Genomic DNA, 19,162 nt, shown 5'->3' with positions numbered 1-19,162 from the left:
TGTACCCCAGCTCAGGGGGCCGCTTGGGGGGAGCGGCTGAAGTGAAACTCGGCAAGCCCCCATGTCACTCCTCTTAGCAGAGAATATTTTTTAGATGCATTTAATCTCAGTCACAAAATCTGGCTTGTCGGTTCTGCTTGTCGTTTAGGCCCCGCCGTGCCTCCGTGGACTCGCTCTCCCTCCTCCCTCAGTGCCCGAAAGTGGGCCCGTCCAGCCAGGTGGCGCATGCGCCCCAGGGCCGCGAGCGGCCGGGACCGGCCGAGCGGGGTCAGCCGGGGAGGGCGGCGGAGGCTTCGCGGCGAGGAGCCCGGCCGGCTCTGGCCCCCAGGCAGCCGGCCTGTGGGTCGGGCGTCTTCGCTGGTGCATCCCGCTTCAGCCCGCCCGGTGAGGCCGCGAGTCGGGTGAGTCTCGGGAGTCCGGGTGGTTCTGAGGAGAGTGTGTTCCTGGCCACGGCGTCCCGGGAGGCCGCGGGACCCCCAGTCCGTGCCCCCGTCCCCGGCTCGCGCGCCCCGCCGTGCTCGTCCTGCCGGGACTTCCCGCCGCCCTCCGAGGTGCGACCTGGAAGGCCCGCCCCCAGCCCTCGCGGCGGCCGTTCTCCCCCAGCCCCGCGGCCGACCGCGGCGCCGGGGATTTCGCCGGGGTGGCCGGAGGGGCCGCCTGAGCCCTCCGCCCTCGGCCGTCTGCTGAGGACGCGCTGGGAGCTGGGAGCTGGGAGCAGGCCTCGGCCTTGACCTTTCACGCTCTGCTCGAGTCGGCCCCGCCACCCTCGAGCCTGGTGACCTTGGGCGCTCCTCCCCTCCCGGAGCCTCGGCTTTCTCGCCTGCAAAGTGGGTAGAACCCATCGCACCGATTGTGGGAAGGGAAGCCGTTATCCCCGTGTGACGCGGTGAGCGCTCATACATTGCCCGGCGTGGTGGTTATCGATCATCTGGGAGTCTAGAACTTGCATGTAGAAGGAGGCGGCCCGGTAGGGCGCGTCTCAGCTGCAGGGAAAGTTGCCACCAGTCCGTCTTGCGGTGTGAGAATCCAGTTAGTACCCGATCAGTACGCTCTTCAAGGAAAGCGGACGTTCACATCCCTTTCAGTGGGGTGAAGATGACCGTGCTCGTAGTTTCACAGTAGGTGCTTTATGAAGAGTCTTAAGTAAATCCGAGTTTTGGAAACCTTCATTTAAAATGTTCAATGCCTAGGGGCCGGCCCGGTGGCCTAGTGGTTGAGTTCGCGTGCTCGGCTTTGGCGGCCGGGGTTCGCAGGTTCGGATCCCGGGCGCCGACCTACGCACCAGTCATCAAGCCATGCTGTGACGGCGTCCCATATAAAGTAGAGGAGGATGGGCACAGATGTTAGCCCAGGGCCAGTCTTCCTCAGCAAAAAGGAGGATTGGCAATAGATGTTAGCGTAGGGCTAGTCTTCCTCACCAGAAAAAAAAAAAATGTTCAGCGCATAAAAGAAGTTTGCACCGGCAAAGGAATTCTGTGGTGACACCCTTTGCATTTCCTTTCCTCTACATACAGGCTTCTGTCCTTGCTTAGTTGACTTAAAATTGGCCTCATTTCCATCCTTTTTAAAAACCTACGTTGAGATCTGAACCAATTGTCAAATCTATGGTAATCCTAAATTCGACATTCACACATTTATTGGGCATTTACTGAGTGCATTTACAAGAATATTCCTCACTACTCTGTGCGTCCTTGGAGGTGTATGCACTACTCTTTTGCCTCTGAAATTCAGGTAATTTGGCAGAGTGTACTTAGCCTGTAGTAAGTGCCAATAGCTGTTTGTTCAGGAAAAGCTACCACTTGGCCAGTTCCTTATGAGATTATGTGGTGGAAGTTCAAGTCCTGCAGCTCTCCCAGGTTGCGCTCGGTGCAGCGGGGCACGGTCTGTACTCTGGGAGCACTAGTCACCTCTGGGAGCACTAGTCACCTTGTAGCATCTGTTTAGATTTGGCCACTTGGCAGCTGTGATTCGTAGAAGTGGGTAGGGTGGGTAGTGCCCTGCTATGTCTGCTACTTCTGCTGAATATGCGCATAATTTGAAATAGTTGGAGAAAACCTAATTTAACTAATTCCAGTGCTTTCTAAAATGTAGGCTTTTAAAAAATATATTTTAGAAAGCATTAAGTATTAGTTTACAGTTTTTCCTGGTGAACATATTCCTCACATTCTGAACAGGAGACTTTTCTGGCCTCCTTTTTTGCCTGTTTTAAAATGACATTAGAAATTGCAACTGTAGTGTGAATTTCTTTCCGGTGAAGCCAACAGCAGAATCTTTCTGAAGAAACCCCAAGTGGCATTAAAATATAGGGTTTCCTCCATGTGATTATAGATCTGCTGAAGTGTGTTATTAGAATGCTTACTCCCTTTTTTTTTTTTTACTAGAGTTAATATATTGCTTACTCTTGGTTTATTTATTTTCTAAAATTTGTAAAACCACCGCCACCTGGTGGTTGAAATCTTCAGTCTCTCATAGAAGATTCGCTGGGAAGATTTTTACATCAGAGCCTTGGTAGAATAAGGTGAAGGAGTGAATAAAATAAAACTATGATTTCTGAATCTTTAGTGAGAGTACCCTACTGCCTCTACCCTCCCAGCTTACCCCCAAGTAAAAGTTAAAATTGCTTTGCAGGGGCATATTAGCTGGTTATCAAAACATCAAATTGTCACAGCTAAACATTTTTAAGAGTTTCAGTGGACTGTTTTGGTATCAATGGGTGCACACTTGAGGAAGTGGGTGGGCTTGGCAGGGGGTGGGAAGTATTGTTAATTGTGACAAGTTAACCCTTCTGACATTTCCTAAATGCCAGTATAAAGATGGGACTGAAGTTTTATGTTTAACTAAATAATGACAGTTTGAATGGAATTTATCCCTCTTTCACACTGCAAACACCCATGCATGAAGTATTAATCACAAATGAGTGCTTCCTTCTCTTTTGTTTCAATAGTGTGGCTGAGGTTCATAATTCCTGTGGCACTACCGTTTTGAAATCATTTTCTGCATTCTTAGTAGTCACAAGTGTTTATCCTTTGAGTGTGAATTTTATTTTTGGAAATAGCTAAAAATCATCTAATTGTGATCTTAGATTTGAGAAGAAACTTAAGAATGCAATGCAAGAATATACTCTTGATATCCTTAATTGATGTAGCCAGTCTCTTGGACACATTAGGACGGATAACCGAGAACTTCACTTAGCATCCTGTTTCATTGTCGGACAGCTCCATGAAGATGACATCTGCCTCTGACTTCCACCCTTTGATTTCCAGTCCTATCCTCAGAAACACCTCAGTAAATTCAGTTCAGCCTTTCCTGTCATATGACAGAGCATCCCAGATATACAAATAATATTTTACATATGTCACACTCACTGTTCACGATTTCAGATACTCTTACATATGTTATTTTAAACCTCCTGGCAACACGGAGATATAGGTCAAGGACTAATTCCATGCAAGAAGAGTCTTAGGTCTCAGATTAAGTAACCAAAGTGATATAACTTGTGAAGAGCTGATTCTGCACCTTTTGCCTTCAAACCCAACATCTTTTCCCTTCAAATCCGTTGCTTATCCTACTTAACCGGGTTGTTCTTTTATCTGTCTCCTCTGTTGTGGGCTTCCCTAAATTGGTCAATATTCTCAGTTTCATTAATGGTTTTCTGTTTAAACCTAGCGTCAGAGCGATCTCCATCCTGAGCACTCCCCCTAGGAATATTCAAATTGTCAGTATTCCGGACGTGGCTGATCAGGACGAACACAATACTGTTCTTTTTCTTGACGTAGACAGACGCTCTATTTCTAATGATACAGGATAATGTTACATTGACTTCTTTGGAACCTAGGCCTAGAATTAGGGCCCCGTTGAACTTGTAGCCAACCAGAGGATCTTTGGGAAATAGTTTTTTCTATCTGAATTTATTTCATTCACAAAGTGCTGGGAAAGCATATCTTTCCTATTTTGAACATGGGAACAATCTGTCGTGGTGAGAGATTACGTTGAGTAGTAACTCTGCCACTTACTGTGTGACCTGGGGCTTAGTTTTGCTATGAAAATTTGAGTAATGCATATTTTGACCTACAAAAAGGCAATTTCTTCTGGTTCAACTGAATTTAAAAAGGCACCTACTTCCTACAGTTATTGGGAGGATTATAACAATTGTGCCTAGCACATGGTAAATGTTCAACAAATTATTTTCTACACTAATAAAGTATATATATTCTTATGGCTTTGAAGAAATTTTAAAAATAAGAATATGGAATATATATTTAGCTTTTCTTCAGTTCATAAACAATTACTTTGAGTTATAGTGTTATTAGAATAGACTTTTAAAGATGACTGCTGGAAGGTATCAGCACTCATTTAAATGTGTTCTAAGAACAATGCCATTGTTTTATAGTTATGCTTTGTATATTACACGCAAGAGTACAGCAGTACATCTGTGCATGCACCAAAGGGCAAAGCCAGATGACACAGGGTGCATGGAAGGGAGCATAGGGAAAGGGTGAATAGAGGGAAAGGGGAAGAAGAGAATCTCTTAACTAAAAAGATAGGGGGGAGGAAAGGGGAATGATTGGTAAAGCAAAGAGTTTGTTAGATAGGGGATAAGGAAAGTGTTTAGAGCTTTTGGTTAAGTGATAGCTTTTTACCAAGAAGAGTAGGAAAAGGAAACTATAGGAAACCATTTTCTTTTTTGATATAGTCATCTAGAATAAGTAAGTAGGAGGAAAGACGTCTTATTGGTACCCTGGCTGGGTCTACAGTAGCATACGTATTTGAAGTAAACTTTTGTTTATGGAGGGGGAAAAATATATAACATGATATACATTTACGCTTATATGCAATGTGCATGTATGTATTTATATCAGCAGCCAAGTGTCTTCCCAAGTGTTTACTTTGCCGGTTAAAGAGGTCATTTCACTACATCATAAGGTTACTTCTGAACAGTTAAAGCATAAATTCGAGGGCTGGTTGATAGAAATATACACAAATATTTTGTCAAATATATTTACAATATAAAATGTTAAAGACATTTTCTAGATGACTAAACCAAGGTATATCTTCCTTCAGAAAAAATAAGTGAGACATAAACCAGATAACTAATAGTATACATAAATGTAGGTGTATAATATTGGTACAATATTAGATGACTTAAATTGCTGGACTATATGAGACCTCATTTTTCTGAGGCAAAAAATTTATGTTGTTAAAAAGACTGTGATCAGTGGCAGGCAAATAAAACTGGAACTTGGCTGCATTTCCAGTTTCCATTTCAAATACTCAAATAGCTGGGCACCACTCTTACAATATGTACTGTAGTCTTTTGAATCTTGCTGCTTTCATTTAGCTTAGTGCTTTTGAGGTTCACCCAGGTTGGTGCAGGTGTCAAGTTCATTCCTTTTAATTGCTAAATAGTATTCCATTGTATAGATATACCACATTTGTTTATCCAGTTACCTAGTTTTTGGACATTTGGATTGTTTCCAGTATTGGCTCTTTGAATAATGCTATGAACAATCACATACCTGTTTTTGTGTGGATATATGTTTTCATTTCTATTTAGGAATGCAATTTCCAGGTCATATGATAAGTTTGTGTTTAACTTCTTAAGAAACTGCCAAATTGTTTTCCAAAGTGTCTGTACTATTTTACATTCCCAAGAGCAATGGATGAGGTCCATTTCTCCACATCCTAACCAATGCTTGGTCTTACTTTTTGATTATAGCTATTCTGGTAGATGTGTAGAGGTATCTCATTGTGGTTTTAATTTGCATTTTCCTAATGACTAAGGGTGTTCAGCTTCTATTCATGTGCTTAATTAACCGTTCCTGTCTCTTCTTCAGTGAAATATCTATTCAAATCTTTTTCCCATTTTTGGTGTCCATTTTATTTTATTTTTTTCTTTTTTGCTGAGGAAGATTTGCCCTGAGCTAACATCCATTGCTAATCTTCTTTTTGTATGTGAGCCACCACCACAGCATGGCCACTGACAGATGAGTGGTGTAGGTCCGTACTTGGGAACCGAACCTCGGCTGCTGAAGCAGAACATGCCAAACTTAACTACTAGGTCACCAGGGCTAGCCCTGGGGTCCATTTTAAATACTGGATTGTTTGTTAGCATTCTTTATATATTCTAGATACAAGTCTTTTATCATATATGATTTGCAGATATTTTCTCCTGGTGTGTAGCTTGTAGTAGATTTTATTTTTTAGAGCAGTTTTAGCTTCACAGCAAAATTGAGCAGAAAGTACAGAGATCCCATATGCTCCCTGCCCCTGCCCCCTCAGAGCCTCACCCACTATCAACATCCCCCACCAGAGTGGTATGTTTATTACAATTGATGAACCTACATTGACACATCATTATCACCCAAAATGTGGCTTGTCTTTTCCTTTTCTTAATGATGTTTTTTGAAGTGGGAATTTTTAATTTTGATGAGTTTTTACTAATTTTTTGTTTTATGGATTATGGTTTTGATGTATCTAAGAACTCTTTGCCCAACCTAAGGTCATGATTTTCTCCTGTATTTTCTTTCTTGAAACTTTTAAAAGATTAAAGTTCTTTCTTTTGGTAATCTTTTCTGAGTTAAAAAAAAGAATAGGTGAATAGTACTACATAACTATAGCAAACACCTCAAGATAATACTTTTCCTTTGACCTTGGCTGCTGATTTTCTACTTTGTGAATGAACCATTTAAACTTAATTTCAGGTGCTTGTTTTCATTGTAATAATTGCATTTTATGGATATATCTGCTAAAATTGAAAAAAAAATTTTCACATCTGCCTCTCGTTTTTCTTCATTGTTTAGTTAGATTTTTCTCAGCCAGATTTAGGAAGAAAGACTATGTTAATTCACACTAATGTGAGACTGACTAATGGCCCTTTAACCCTCTCAGAGGAATATACATTTTAAAAGGTTTAATAAGCCAGTTCTCTTAATTGGTAGAATTTCATCTGAACAAAATGAGTTGTAATCAATTTCAGGAATGTGGGGAAAATAACTGAAGTCGGGCTTATTAATACAGGCAAGCTGTGTCTGCTTGAGCACTTATTTCCAGGATTGGCTCTCTGGAGGAGTCCTGCTTTTTTCTGAAGCTGCAGGTTCTCTAAACACTCCTGATAACTTGCTGAATCTGTTAAATCATTGGCTAAGGAAGCTAAGGCTCAAGTTTAATAATTTGCCTAAGGTCAACATTCTTTTCTGGTAAAGATCACTGCGGGTTCTTACTGAAAATAGTTTTAGGTTGCATTAACAAATATAGTCACATGTATTCAAGACACTCTTGTATCCACAGGTTGCTCTGCTGTGCTCCACCACCTTCTCCTAAAGATGCATCCTGACTTATCTCCACACTTGCACACTGAAGAATGCAACGTCTTGATTAACTTGCTTAAGGAATGTCATAAAAATGTAAGAGTTCAGAAAAATGACCATAAGGCAAAAATGAAACTTAGATACAACACACTGATGTAAAATGTTATCTCCATTAATGGAAGGGAATGATAATGTCTTAGTAATGGATCTTAGCTTAGTGAAGGTTAGCAACTAATGCTTGTGATTTCTCAGAAACCATTTCCTTTTATGATTAGTAAAAATCAAGCATGATAGTTTGTTAGGGAACTTCTGAAATGATATGTAATACTTAGAATCCATGTTCTTATGCTAAAATACTTAGAATCCATGTTCTTATGATAAAATACTTAGAATCCATGTTCTTATGATAAAATACTTTCCTTTTCCTAATTTCAGGGCACTAGGACAAATTATGTTCAGCTCTGACTCCTCTGATCGTAATGGAATTCTAAGATTTTCTACTCCTTGATGTCTACCATTCTGTGTTTAAAGGAAATTGAAACTTTTTTTTTTTTTTTGTAAGGAAGATCAGCCCTGAGCTAAATCTGCCAATCCTCCTCTTTTTGCTGAGGAAGACTGGCCCTGGGCTAACATCTGTGCCCATCTTCCTCCATTTTATATGGGACGCCGCCACACCACGGTCTGACAAGCGGTGCCTCAGTGTGCGCAGGGATCCGAATCTCGGGCTGCCACAGCGGAGCTCAGGCACTTAACTGCTACACCACTGGGCTGGCCCTGAAACATTTTTTCTAATTAGGTATTAACTAGATTTAAATTACAATTGGCCAAATTTGACAGATTTGCTTAATTGTTAGTGGAATGGAAATAAAATTCCATGGTTAAAACCAAAATAGAGGAGCCTCCCGGTGGCGCAGCGGTTAAGTGTGCGCGCTCTGCTGCGGCGGCCTGGTGTTCCCCGTTTCCATCTGGGCGCACACCGACACACCGCTTGTCAAGCCATGCTGTGGCAGCGTCCCATATAAGGTAGAGGAAGATGGGCATGGATGTTAGCCCAAGGCCAGTCTTCCTCAGCAAAAAAGAGGAGAATTGGCATTGGATGTTAGCTCAGGGCTAATCTTCCTCTCACACTCACAAAAAAACCAAAATAGAAAAGAAGCTCAATTTTAGAATGCATTAAATTAAGCTGATATTTTTACAGATGTCAAATATTTAGCTTTTTTTCCATGTGTTTGACACATGAGACAGTTATAAGGAGCATTTGTGTTTTTCTTTAACTTTGTATGATGCATTATTTTCCTCATGATATTTGTACACTGTAGATATATCAAACGATATAATAGTATCATTTAAATGAGTACAATTTTAAGACTGAAAATAAGGTAGTAAGTAATACACACGACCTGTGAAGTCAGATATTTGTACTGGTTCAAAGAATGTTGTTGATGACAATATACTTTAGGCAAACTATGTTTATAATACAGCTAGAGGAAGAATTGATATAGTAAGTTTTTTTAACTTTAGTGATTCTATGGGTGTATAGTAGTATCTCATTTGGTTTTAAGTTGTATTTCCCTGATGGCTGATGATTCTGAGCATCTTTTCGCGTGCATATTGGCCATTCAAGTCTTGCCCATAGTTAAAAATTGAGTTGTCTTATTATTGAATTGTAAGGATTCTTTTTATTATTTGGTGTATAAGTCCTTTGTCTGATAAGTGTATTGTGAATATTTTCTCCCAGTCCATGGCATCCTTTTTCATTTTCTTACAGATGTGTTTCAAAAAGCAGTTTGTAAGTTTGATGAAGTCTAATTTACCAATTTTTTCTTCTATTGTTTGTATTTTTTGTGTTTTAAGGATCTTTGTATATTTCCTGGTCACAAAGATTTTCTTTTTTTTTTCTTCTGGAAGTTTTATAGTTTTAGCTTTTTTATTTTGGTGTGATTCATTTCAAGTTAATTTTTGTGTGTGTGTGAGGTTTGAGTCAAGGTTTATTTCTTTCCCTATGGATACCAGTTATTCCAACACCATTTATTGGAGAATCTATCCTTTCCCCACTAAATTACCTTGGTGCCTTTGTCAAAAATCAATTGGCCATATGTGAGTGGGTCTATTTCTGGGCTCTCTAGTCTGTTCCACTGATTTATATGTCTATTCTTAACACCAGTTAATTCCAGTGGTATCTTACCGGGGCCACCTGGTCCCCTGACCGTTTGTCCTCTTTTCTGTCCTAATTCACTTTCCACACTGTGTCTAGAGTGATCTCTCAAACATCAGTTTAATCATTGTTCCACTTTAATGGCTCCCTTCACCTACAGAATAAAATCTAAATTTCTTACTTTGTGTATCAAGACCATCATGAACCCGGCCTCTGCTTGTCTCTTGGGCTTCCCCACTCTCCTGCACTTCCCTCCTCCTCTCCGCTTTCCTGCGTGCTTTTTTCTGCAGGTGTTCTGGAGCGTGTTTCTCTCTTCTAAGCTTTTTACTTGCTTTTTCCTTTGCTTAACTTAGAGCCTTCCTCACTATCTCCATTTCCCTTTGCTAGACCAGGTTTTATCAACCTCCAGGTTTTATTCAGCTTAATTTGTCGTTTCTTCTTCCTTTTCTTCTCTCCTGGCGTAGATTCTCTTGGTATCGTCACTCTGTACTTCAGTGACATCATACATAATACATTTCCTACTTTATGGCAGTTGTTCTCACACTTTTTGGTCTCAGGACTCCTTTACACTCTTAAAAATTATTGAGGACCCCAAAGAACTTTTGTTTATGTGGGCTATATCTACCAATATTTACTGAATTAGAAATTAAAACTGAGAAATTTTAAAATATTAATTTATTAAGAAATTACAGTAAGCCCCTTACATGTTAACATAGTTATTTTTCATAAAAAAGATCTTAGTTTCCAAAACAAAAAAAAAGAGTGAAAAGAATGATATTGCTTTTGCATTTGTGCAGTTCTCTTTAATGTCAGGCTTAATAGAATATAGCTGGATTCTCATATCTGCTTCTACATTCAATCTGTGGTGATATTACACTTCATACAGCTTCTGGAAAATTCCACTGTACCCTTGTGAGAGAATGAAAGTGAACAAACCAAATAAGATCTTTGATTATTAGGAAAATAATTTTTATCTTATATGTCCCCTGGAAAGGTCTTGGGAACTGCTGTGTGTCCCTGGACTCTACTTTGAGAACCACTGCTTTATAACAATCACTTCGTTATTTGTCTCTTCTTTCTGACTGTGTGCTATGAGAGTAGGGCCCAGGTCCACCTTGCTCACTGCTGTATCCCTAGTGCCTGGGACATTGTCTTCCAGACATCGATTGATTGATTCACTTATTCAATCAATTGCTCAGCCAGTTGGATTCTCTAGAAATAGACATCAGGTTCTAGAGGCTTATGCCACGTGTATACAAAAGAATTGCAGTCCATGGACATTTCTTTTACCAGTTCCACTGGGGCATTTTGGGTTTGTTTTTCATGTAATGTCACAAGAGTATCATTCTTATTTGGGCTTAATGTTGAGGTGAAAGCAAAAGTATAAATTAGTTTTTGTCTTGGATCTTTAAAATAAGATGTATGTATCTGGAATGATACAAATAAATGTAAACTAAGCTGTGAAATATTGCCTTAAAAGTCTAATCCTTTCTGTTATTTCCACTTGTCTAGAAGGTGTGTGAAAATGCATTGTCCCTGTTTATTTGTTGTCAAGGAAGTAGTTTAGGAAAAATACACAAGAAATAATTATTCTGAAAAGGTCATCAGGTAACCAGTAGGAGATCTTAGTCTGTCTTAAATGCTTGCCAGAAAAATGCTGACCATTTATTCAGTGTGGACCAGAAAAGTACATTTAAAGTGGCAATGAAGCAGGAAAAAAAGAAATAGCATGAGGCATAGCTTACTAATTATGTGGTGTCTGGTTTCCATGAAAGCCGTAATTAGAAAGAAAAGGAAAAGATGTGCTTATTATTACAACTACAAGTTCAACTTACATAGCATGTCATTATAGGAGATCACCATGCTCTCTGACCCACCCTTAAAAGTTGTGACGTGGAAGCACACTAATTATGGCTCTACTAAAATTCAGGTTCTTGACTTCAGTCATCATCTTAATCTGCTTTGGAGTGTTCATACTTTTTGCCATGATAATAGTCATAGGACTTGAAACCACTAGGGGATTTTTATTTTTGCTTTTCAGACAAAGCAGACTTTGAACTTCAGACATAGATTTCCTTATATTGTGAATTGGTGGCTTATTTATATGGCCAATATAGGCCCTCTAATAGTAATGTTAGGTGTTTCTGATGTATTTTGATGACATTTTGAACAGAGTCAAATGAGAAAATGGCTTTGGCACCAAGCATTTATTAAGTGAACTCTTCTATGGGACAGTGTTTGCTAGTGAAGGAAGGTGCTTGTTGTGTTAATATGGCCACGCTGCACTTTGACATCATTCCCTGTAATAGAGGATGGATTGTACTGTGATTTTAATGCCCTTAAAGAAAGGGGTATTAGGAAATAAAATTGTTTACAGTCTGTCATTGTGAGGATTTGGTGGGTTAATAGGCTTCCCTTTTATCAAGGGAAAGTTTTTTATTTCCACTATAGAGCATTTATCCCTCCTTTGTAAGAAGGCCAGTATAAGCCTGTTTATTTGTGTATGTTATACCTGTGATTTAACTATTTGCTTATTAACAAGGTGACACATTAAACCCATTTCTGTAGGAATAAGTATTTAAACTCTATGCCAGAGACCTTAGCATATTATGGGATGAAATATTTTATGCCTTTTCTTCCTTTTAGCACAGCATTCTGAAGTTTTTTGGTCATTGCAATGATCTTGATCGGGAGATGAGAAAATGCTTAAAGAATGAGGTAAGAAAAGTGTTAAAGGATGGAAATGGTTGAACAATAGAACAGAACATTTTTGAACAATATTATATATTACTGCCATTATTAAATTTTTTTCCAAATTTTAGTATAACAGAGAAAATTGACTTTATATGTATGTCCTCCCCTAAAACCAAGAGGAGAAATGAAACCTCTTCTGGGGACAATTTTAGAACACTACTCTGTTTTTGCATGCACGTAAATGAAAACAACTTCCTTATTATAATCACTGTAAGTTCTCAGGATGAATTTTAAGGTTTGGGAAATTGAATCTCTGTTCAGCAAAAAGACTTATGTCAGTCAGCTACAGCAGGTAACTAAAACTCTCTGGGCTTCAATTTCCTTATATAACTTGTGGTGGCTCTCTTTCTAGCTTTAAAATTTTTAATTTCTTTATAATTATGGTTTGTACAAGCCATAGGGATCAAGTTTGACTTGTTTGGAAAGAATCATTTCCTGAACCCAATTTTAGGCTATGACTTGGACTTGGCAAATAGCCAAAGTACGTAGTTCATTGTCTTTTTACAGGTACTGCTAACCAAGCAGAGTGCATTTTAAGTCTTTGAAAAGAAATTTAATTCCATTGCTGTTTTTTTCCTACATCAGATGTTTTATGTCCAGAACCTTTAAAAGTCTAACTACTAAAAATCTGCCTTTTAGTTTTCTTTCATTTTCTGTAGTTTTGAACTTTTTTTCCCTATTAGCCTCATATTGAAAAGTATTACATATATTTGAAGCTGTACAGTATCTGTCTTTCTTCACTTTTTGTATTTTCCACTTTAGGGCCTTTTTTTTTTGTTTCCTTCCTGGAATCCGTTTCCAGTGTCTTCACTGTTAGAAGAACTATCTGGAGTTCGAGTTGAGATTAATAATTTTGTGTGCACAAACATGTACGCATATAAGTGTTTTAAACTGATTTTTGAAAAGAATTTTTCCTTCATATGTGAAGGCTAGTTTATATGGAAACTAAACCTAGGGCTGTGTTCCTGTTTTAATAAGATTATGGAAAAATAAAGCCCATACTATTTTGTTCGGTATAGCTGTGTATTTCTCACATGCTTTCAGTTGTATAAGATAGCTTTTTTCCTAAGTTTAAAATTTTTTCTCCTTACAGTTCAATAATTTTACCATTGGTTTGGTGATTAGATTCTTCATATGAAATTTTCTTCCCAGGTGATCCTGAGCTGTTTATTTGATAGAATGTTGTAGATACTTTTCTTATTTTGTCTGAGTTTGTTTTCATATAAATTTCAGATTTTCTCCTTGACTTATTTTCTAAGTCCTCTATGTGGTTTTTATGTTGCTTCATTACCTGATTTATAGATATTTTTCTGTTTGTTCTTTCATCCTTCAGTCCTCTGAACCTGTGCTCATTTCTTTCCTCTCTGCTTTTAATGCTTTCTAGTTTACCATTTATTGCTTCTAATGCCCTCCTCCTACCATTTCCTTCATGTGTCATTTGAGTACTTCATTCCTTGAAGCTTTTAACTAGGAAAAGGGTCTGGCCAGTTCTAGTGAGCTTCTCTTTGCTGCTGTGTCACTGCTTTTATTCTTTTATTTGAAATAATCACTAATATTACTTTTGCAGCATCTTCTTTTGTCCCTCTTAATTGTTTTGTTTGGTTTGGTTTTTGGTTAATTGACTTTCCATTCTATCAGCATTGTTTGGTGGAGTTTTGTGAATAACATCATATTCATCCTTTTTTTTTGTTCTTTTATTCAAGGGTTGTCTTGACTCTCTTTGGAGATATCTTAACATATATATGTATATGTTTGTGTGTGTGTGAGGAAGATTAACCCTGAGCTAACATCTTTTGCCAATCCTCCTCTTTTTGCTGAGGAAGATTGGCCCGGGGCTAACATCTGTGCCCATCTTCCTTTACTTTATATGGGACGCCACCACAGCATGTCTTGATAAGTGGTGTGAAGGTCCGTGCCCGGGATCCAAACCTGTGAACCCCGGGCGGCTGAAGCAGAGCGCGTGAACTTAACCACTACGCCACCAGGCCTTAACATATATTTTGATATAGACTATATTTTAATTTGCTCTATGACTTATTTTATTGGCCTGCTACAAAGTATTGTCTTCTGAAGACTTGCTGTTAAGACCCTTCTCCCAACCTGATTGCTGGGTGCAATCCAGTATATGTGATTAAAGATAGATATCAAATATTTTTCTCAGAGCAGATATCCCTCCATGTTCTAGAATAGTGGCTTTTTAAAAGAAACTTTTTAAAGCAATGACACACACTGTTTCCTCAACAATCTTAGGAGGAAAATTAATGTATGACAGATGAAAGGAATGATTTTGGTTAAAGGGACCTGGTGCTTTCTCTGTAATTTGAAGTGGCCTGTTGATGAGGAAGGAAATAAAGTTTGAAAACTACCATTCCAGAAGATATGTTAGACCCCTTCAACCAAAACTTTAGACCTAGAAAACTTCTTAAAGAGTATCTAGCCCAGCTCCTTACGTTTGAGGTTACTGAACCAGAAGATGAAGTAACTCAAAGTCACAAATCTTCATACCATAGTCTCAGGGGTCTGGGGGAGGGGATACAGTCAAGTCCCTAGTTAGCTCTCTATCACTAGTGTTTCGTTTCTGTGGCCTCTTTCTGTATCTCTGACTCCTAAAATATTTTGATGTCCAGTTGTTCGCATATACTCAGTTTTATCCACTTGAATTTACTTTTTACCCCCTCTGCCTAGGGATCCTTTATTTGCCTTTAAAATATGTCTGTATTGGTGTATATAGTATAAGCCTGTAAATATATTCATATATAAACACTTATATTCAAGTTTCTCTGCTTTAAACAAGTGTTCTTTCTAAGTGCCAGGCTCTGTATTTCCTATTATTTATAACCTACTGGCCAGACCCGAATACTAGGCTGAAAACCTCCAAGATGAAAACTGCATTTAGATCCAATTGATTATAGAAACATAGGATTTGAGGAGAATCAGATTTGATGACTATTCATGATGAAAAAATCCTGGGAAGTTCAGCTGACTATAAGTTTCCGTATGAACCAATAGGATAATATGGATGCTAAGAGCCAGTTATTTTGATAGTATTTATAGAAATGTAATGTGTCTAGGTCATAAGAACCAGTAGGCCCACTGTAATCCACATCTGTCAGACTACGTTTAGAACACTGTATTTAATTCTGGTTGCGGTTTTTTTTAATAAGGAGTATTGATATTTAAGTGCTTTATAGATAAGATATTAGAAGGCAAAAGCCATGTTCCGTGAACCGTTGTAGAAACCAGTGATGTTCAGCCTGAAAAAGAGGTAGCAAGTGGGTTATCTGTAATGAGATATTTGGAAGATTATAACAGGCAAGAAGAAATGGAGGGCAGTAGGAGAATTTACAGAGAAACACTTATTGGTTCAACATAAAAAACTTTGGAACAAGTAGTAATGTCTAGTAATTAAACAGGCTCTCTCTCAATGTAGTGAGCTCCTCATAACTAAAAGTGTTCAAACAGAGGTTAGATGACTTGATAGATTGTGACCTCCTGGAGAACAGGGACAGAAGTCATCCATTGTAAATATTTAATGAATTCATATTTTGGGAGGAAATTAATTCGGTAAATATTTGTGCACCTATTAGGATGTAGGTGCTGTACTGTATTGAATGAAATTGTACTAGATAGCCTCTATCGTCACTGTTTCCAATCTCAGATTCAGTGAAAATAAAAGACAAATAAGAATTTTGTTAGCAAAAACATTTTTATTTTGCAAATATTTTTAAATACTTAACTGATATAAATGGTGATATAATCTGCTGTCTCTTTTCTCCCCCTTCCTCCTTTTATTTTCCAGTACATGGAAAAGAGGTCCAAGAGCAGGGAGCATGGCAATGCGATGCGAAAGAGACTTTTTAATCCTCCAGAGGAATCTGAAAAATAAATTATATTTTCACTGGATGCCTTGGCTGAGAGAAGACCTAAAGACTCTTGGTTGATAACCAAAAGAATCCTATCTCATTTGGTCTCCAGAATCTTTTGAATGGAAAGTGACTCATGAGAAATCGAGCCATGGAGAAATATGGAAACCCTGGATTCTGACTATTTGTTGGACAGAGCCTTTAGTACTCTCTCCTCTACCAACACACCTGGCTTCTAACACGTTTCTTCCCTTTGTCTACAGCCAGTTAACATTCGAGTAACTTATCTCCCTCAATAAAATAATTGACTTTAATCATATTTTCTCTGTTCTCTTAGACTCTCCTGGAACTAGGGCAAAATGGCCCCATTAGACTTTCCTTTTTGACAATGTAGCAATCTGGAGCTTAAACATTGAAGACATGAGCTAGGGCAAAAAGAGGTTGGGGAACTCCTAGCTATGTTAACTATATGAAAAATGGTCCAACTTTATTGTTTTTAAGGAGCTGTTTTCTAAAAGGTTAAATGTTTAACATTGATGAAATTGCAACTGGTTAGGATTTAAGTCTTTGGCAGACTTTCTTTCCCCATTTGGTTGAATGTGCCCACCCTGGGTGGCAGCTAACTCCTGGGCATTAACCTTAGGCTGGGATGTCTCCTCTCTGCTGGATACAGGGCTCTTCTTTTCAGACTCATTTCTAGCAGTTATCCTGCCAGTGTTATTTCTGCCAGGTGTTTCTGAGACCTGTGACAATCTGGAAGTCAGCAACTTGCAGCCATGGCCACAGCAGGGGCTTGATCTTCTTGTCAGATAATGTGTCAACAGACTGTGAGCTGTGAGCTCCTTCTAGTGAATTCTCTGTATATGTCCAGCATGAGGTCTTGTTGGTGCTAGTGGGTAATAAGTGATTTCCCCATCACAAAAGGTGTTTAAGAAGCTGGACATTCACTTAGCAAGGTGGTTACACAGGATAACAGACATTTGATGAAGGGAGGAGGAAGAAGCAGAATTAATTCTGAGGTCCTTTCAATACTCAGATTTATGAATATGTATTCAGCTCCCCCACCCCCACCAGTGTCAGGCAGTACAGGTACAGAAATGAGACATTTTGCCTTTAGAAGCTTGTGGTAAACTGACAGATTGACTATTAAGTGGTGTAGTAAGTGCTATGATTAGGTAGGTGTCATAGAAAGCATAGAAGGGGCATGCATGCCCAGCCTTCAGGAAGAAGGAGCCATTCCAAGAAAGCTACTTAGCAAAGGTGACCTTTGACAAACAGAGTGAAAATGGAATACATTCTGGGGAACTTCAAGTCGTTTAGCATGACTGGAATACGAGAGCTGTTGGTGGAGGAAGATCAGAAACAGCTTTGAATTCTGCTGGAATTTTATCTTCAATGCTGTGGTGACCAGTTGCAGATTTTAGTATGTGATTAGGGATTTGTGGAGGAGACTTAGTTGGAAGCGTGGTATGTTTGAATTTGTATTTTAGTAAGATTTTTCTGGTTATAGTTTGGGAGATAAATTGGAAGAGAAGGGAGATTATAGGCAGAGAGACCAATTTCACTTTTGCCCCAATTTAGGTAATAAATGAGGGCCTGAATTAAAGAAGTGGCATGAGAGTCAAGAGGAGTGACTAGATTTGAGGAGGATTTGAACATAGAATGAGCATGACTGACTAGGTGTAGGGTTTAAGAAGAGTCTAGAGGTCTCAGGCATTTGATTTGTGCTGCATGCTGATGGTGCCCTGCCCTGACGGGGGGTGCGGTGGGGAGAACAGGAGAGGTGCAGTGTGAAGTGCAGAGCGTGTGGTGTGGTAGAGACCCAGGTGGAGACGGCTTTTAGGCTTCTGAGTATTCAGATCTGGAGTTCATTAGAGTCACCTGGACTAGAACCGAATTGGGAGACAGCAGCAGGCAGATGGTAGCTAACGCCCTGTGGGCCAGTGTTGATAGTGGACCGTGTGAGTTGTTTACTTGTAGAGCAGAATGAAACTTTGGGGGTCGCTTAACTTTTTAAGTTATATAAGTACTACATTTTTATGGAACATTCAAACAATGTATAAGTTTTACACACTAAAAGCTATCCTTTTTTATACCCCAATACCACTTGTCTTCTCAGAAGTATTTATAATTGACAGTTGGGTGGATCTTCTTTGCATTTACTTAAATATTTGAGAACAGGAGAGGGAGCCCCATAAATGGAGAAGGAGCAGGCATGGAGGTAGAAGGCAAACCGTAGAGAACGGTGTCACAGATTGCCAAGGGGGTTATGGAGGAGGGAGTGTCATTGGATCAAAGTAACAACTGAGGTGCCAGTTGATTTGGTTCCTCCATCCTCTGTGACCTTAGAGCTGTTTGGTGTGGTGTGAGGAGTGGATGGACGCCAAAGTGGAGCTGGGGGATATAAGCACATTGGAAAGGCTTGGCTCTGATGGGAAGGACAGTGTAGGGTTGAGAGAGGGTTTTCTTACAAAATGAAAAGAAAATGGTGAGTAACACTTGGGAATGAATATATGCTGAAAAGAATGCCAGAAAAGAGGGAAGGATTAATTTATGGAGTGAAATCTTCAAGGATCTAGAAATGGATGAGATTCAGGGCCAATGTGACAATGATAATGTTTATTCCAGAAAACAAATTAGAAACTGAAAACTTGAAACACTACAGAAAATGTAAAATTTTCCTTTCAAAGAGCAATAAATACCTGTTTGTGGAGGATGCAATGCTGTTTCTTCTGCAAAGAATTAAGAGCACAGGCTCTGTTTCTGCTCTCTGAGGACTAAAATCTCAGACACTAATATGGTCACCAATAGCCAGTGGTATGCTGGTAAATGTTTAATAATAGGATCTTAAAAAAAAGGCACTAATTTGTAGCATTTGCCATTTTCTGTGGTGTAGATACTCCTGCCATGGCAGGTTACAAGCTACCCAGCTGACATGGCTGAAGGTGGAGTTGGAAAGACATGCGCACAGTAGGCTCTCGTGAGCTGGTCCAGCTGACACTGGCCCACTCTGGCATACCACTGCCATGCAGAAGGAACTGCAAAGAGTCATCAAGTTAATTGCTTGCCCACTGATTATCACC

At 39.4% G+C, this 19,162-nt stretch overlaps 1 protein-coding gene across 1 annotated transcript; it reads left to right on the top strand.

Moving 5' to 3' along the window:
* Positions 1 to 289: 289 nt before the first annotated feature.
* Positions 290 to 16,393, top strand: CMC2 (C-X9-C motif containing 2). The gene is made up of 4 exons (XM_058528346.1): positions 290 to 401; positions 7,288 to 7,403; positions 12,109 to 12,180; positions 16,016 to 16,393. Exons 2-4 carry the CDS (start codon positions 7,323 to 7,325, stop codon positions 16,100 to 16,102), a joined length of 240 nt encoding a protein of 79 aa, XP_058384329.1. The 5' UTR covers positions 290 to 401; positions 7,288 to 7,322; the 3' UTR covers positions 16,103 to 16,393.
* The last annotated feature ends 2,769 nt before the right edge of the window (positions 16,394 to 19,162 follow it).

Source organism: Diceros bicornis, chromosome 32 (assembly GCF_020826845.1).
Source record: "Diceros bicornis minor isolate mBicDic1 chromosome 32, mDicBic1.mat.cur, whole genome shotgun sequence".
Classification (NCBI taxonomy): domain Eukaryota; kingdom Metazoa; phylum Chordata; class Mammalia; order Perissodactyla; family Rhinocerotidae; genus Diceros; species Diceros bicornis.
Note: the sequence above shows the minus strand (reverse complement) of the source record. Positions and strands in the feature narration are given on the sequence as shown.

Bases quoted from the DNA above. Each gene is read 5' to 3' on its own strand.
- CMC2 (XM_058528346.1), top strand. From the start codon at position 7,323: ATGCATCCTGACTTATCTCCACACTTGCACACTGAAGAATGCAACGTC. The intron at 7,404-12,108 runs GTAAGAGTTCAG...TCTTCCTTTTAG, and splicing joins TTAAGGAATGTCATAAAAAT to CACAGCATTCTGAAGTTTTT. The intron at 12,181-16,015 runs GTAAGAAAAGTG...TTTATTTTCCAG, and splicing joins GAAAATGCTTAAAGAATGAG to TACATGGAAAAGAGGTCCAA.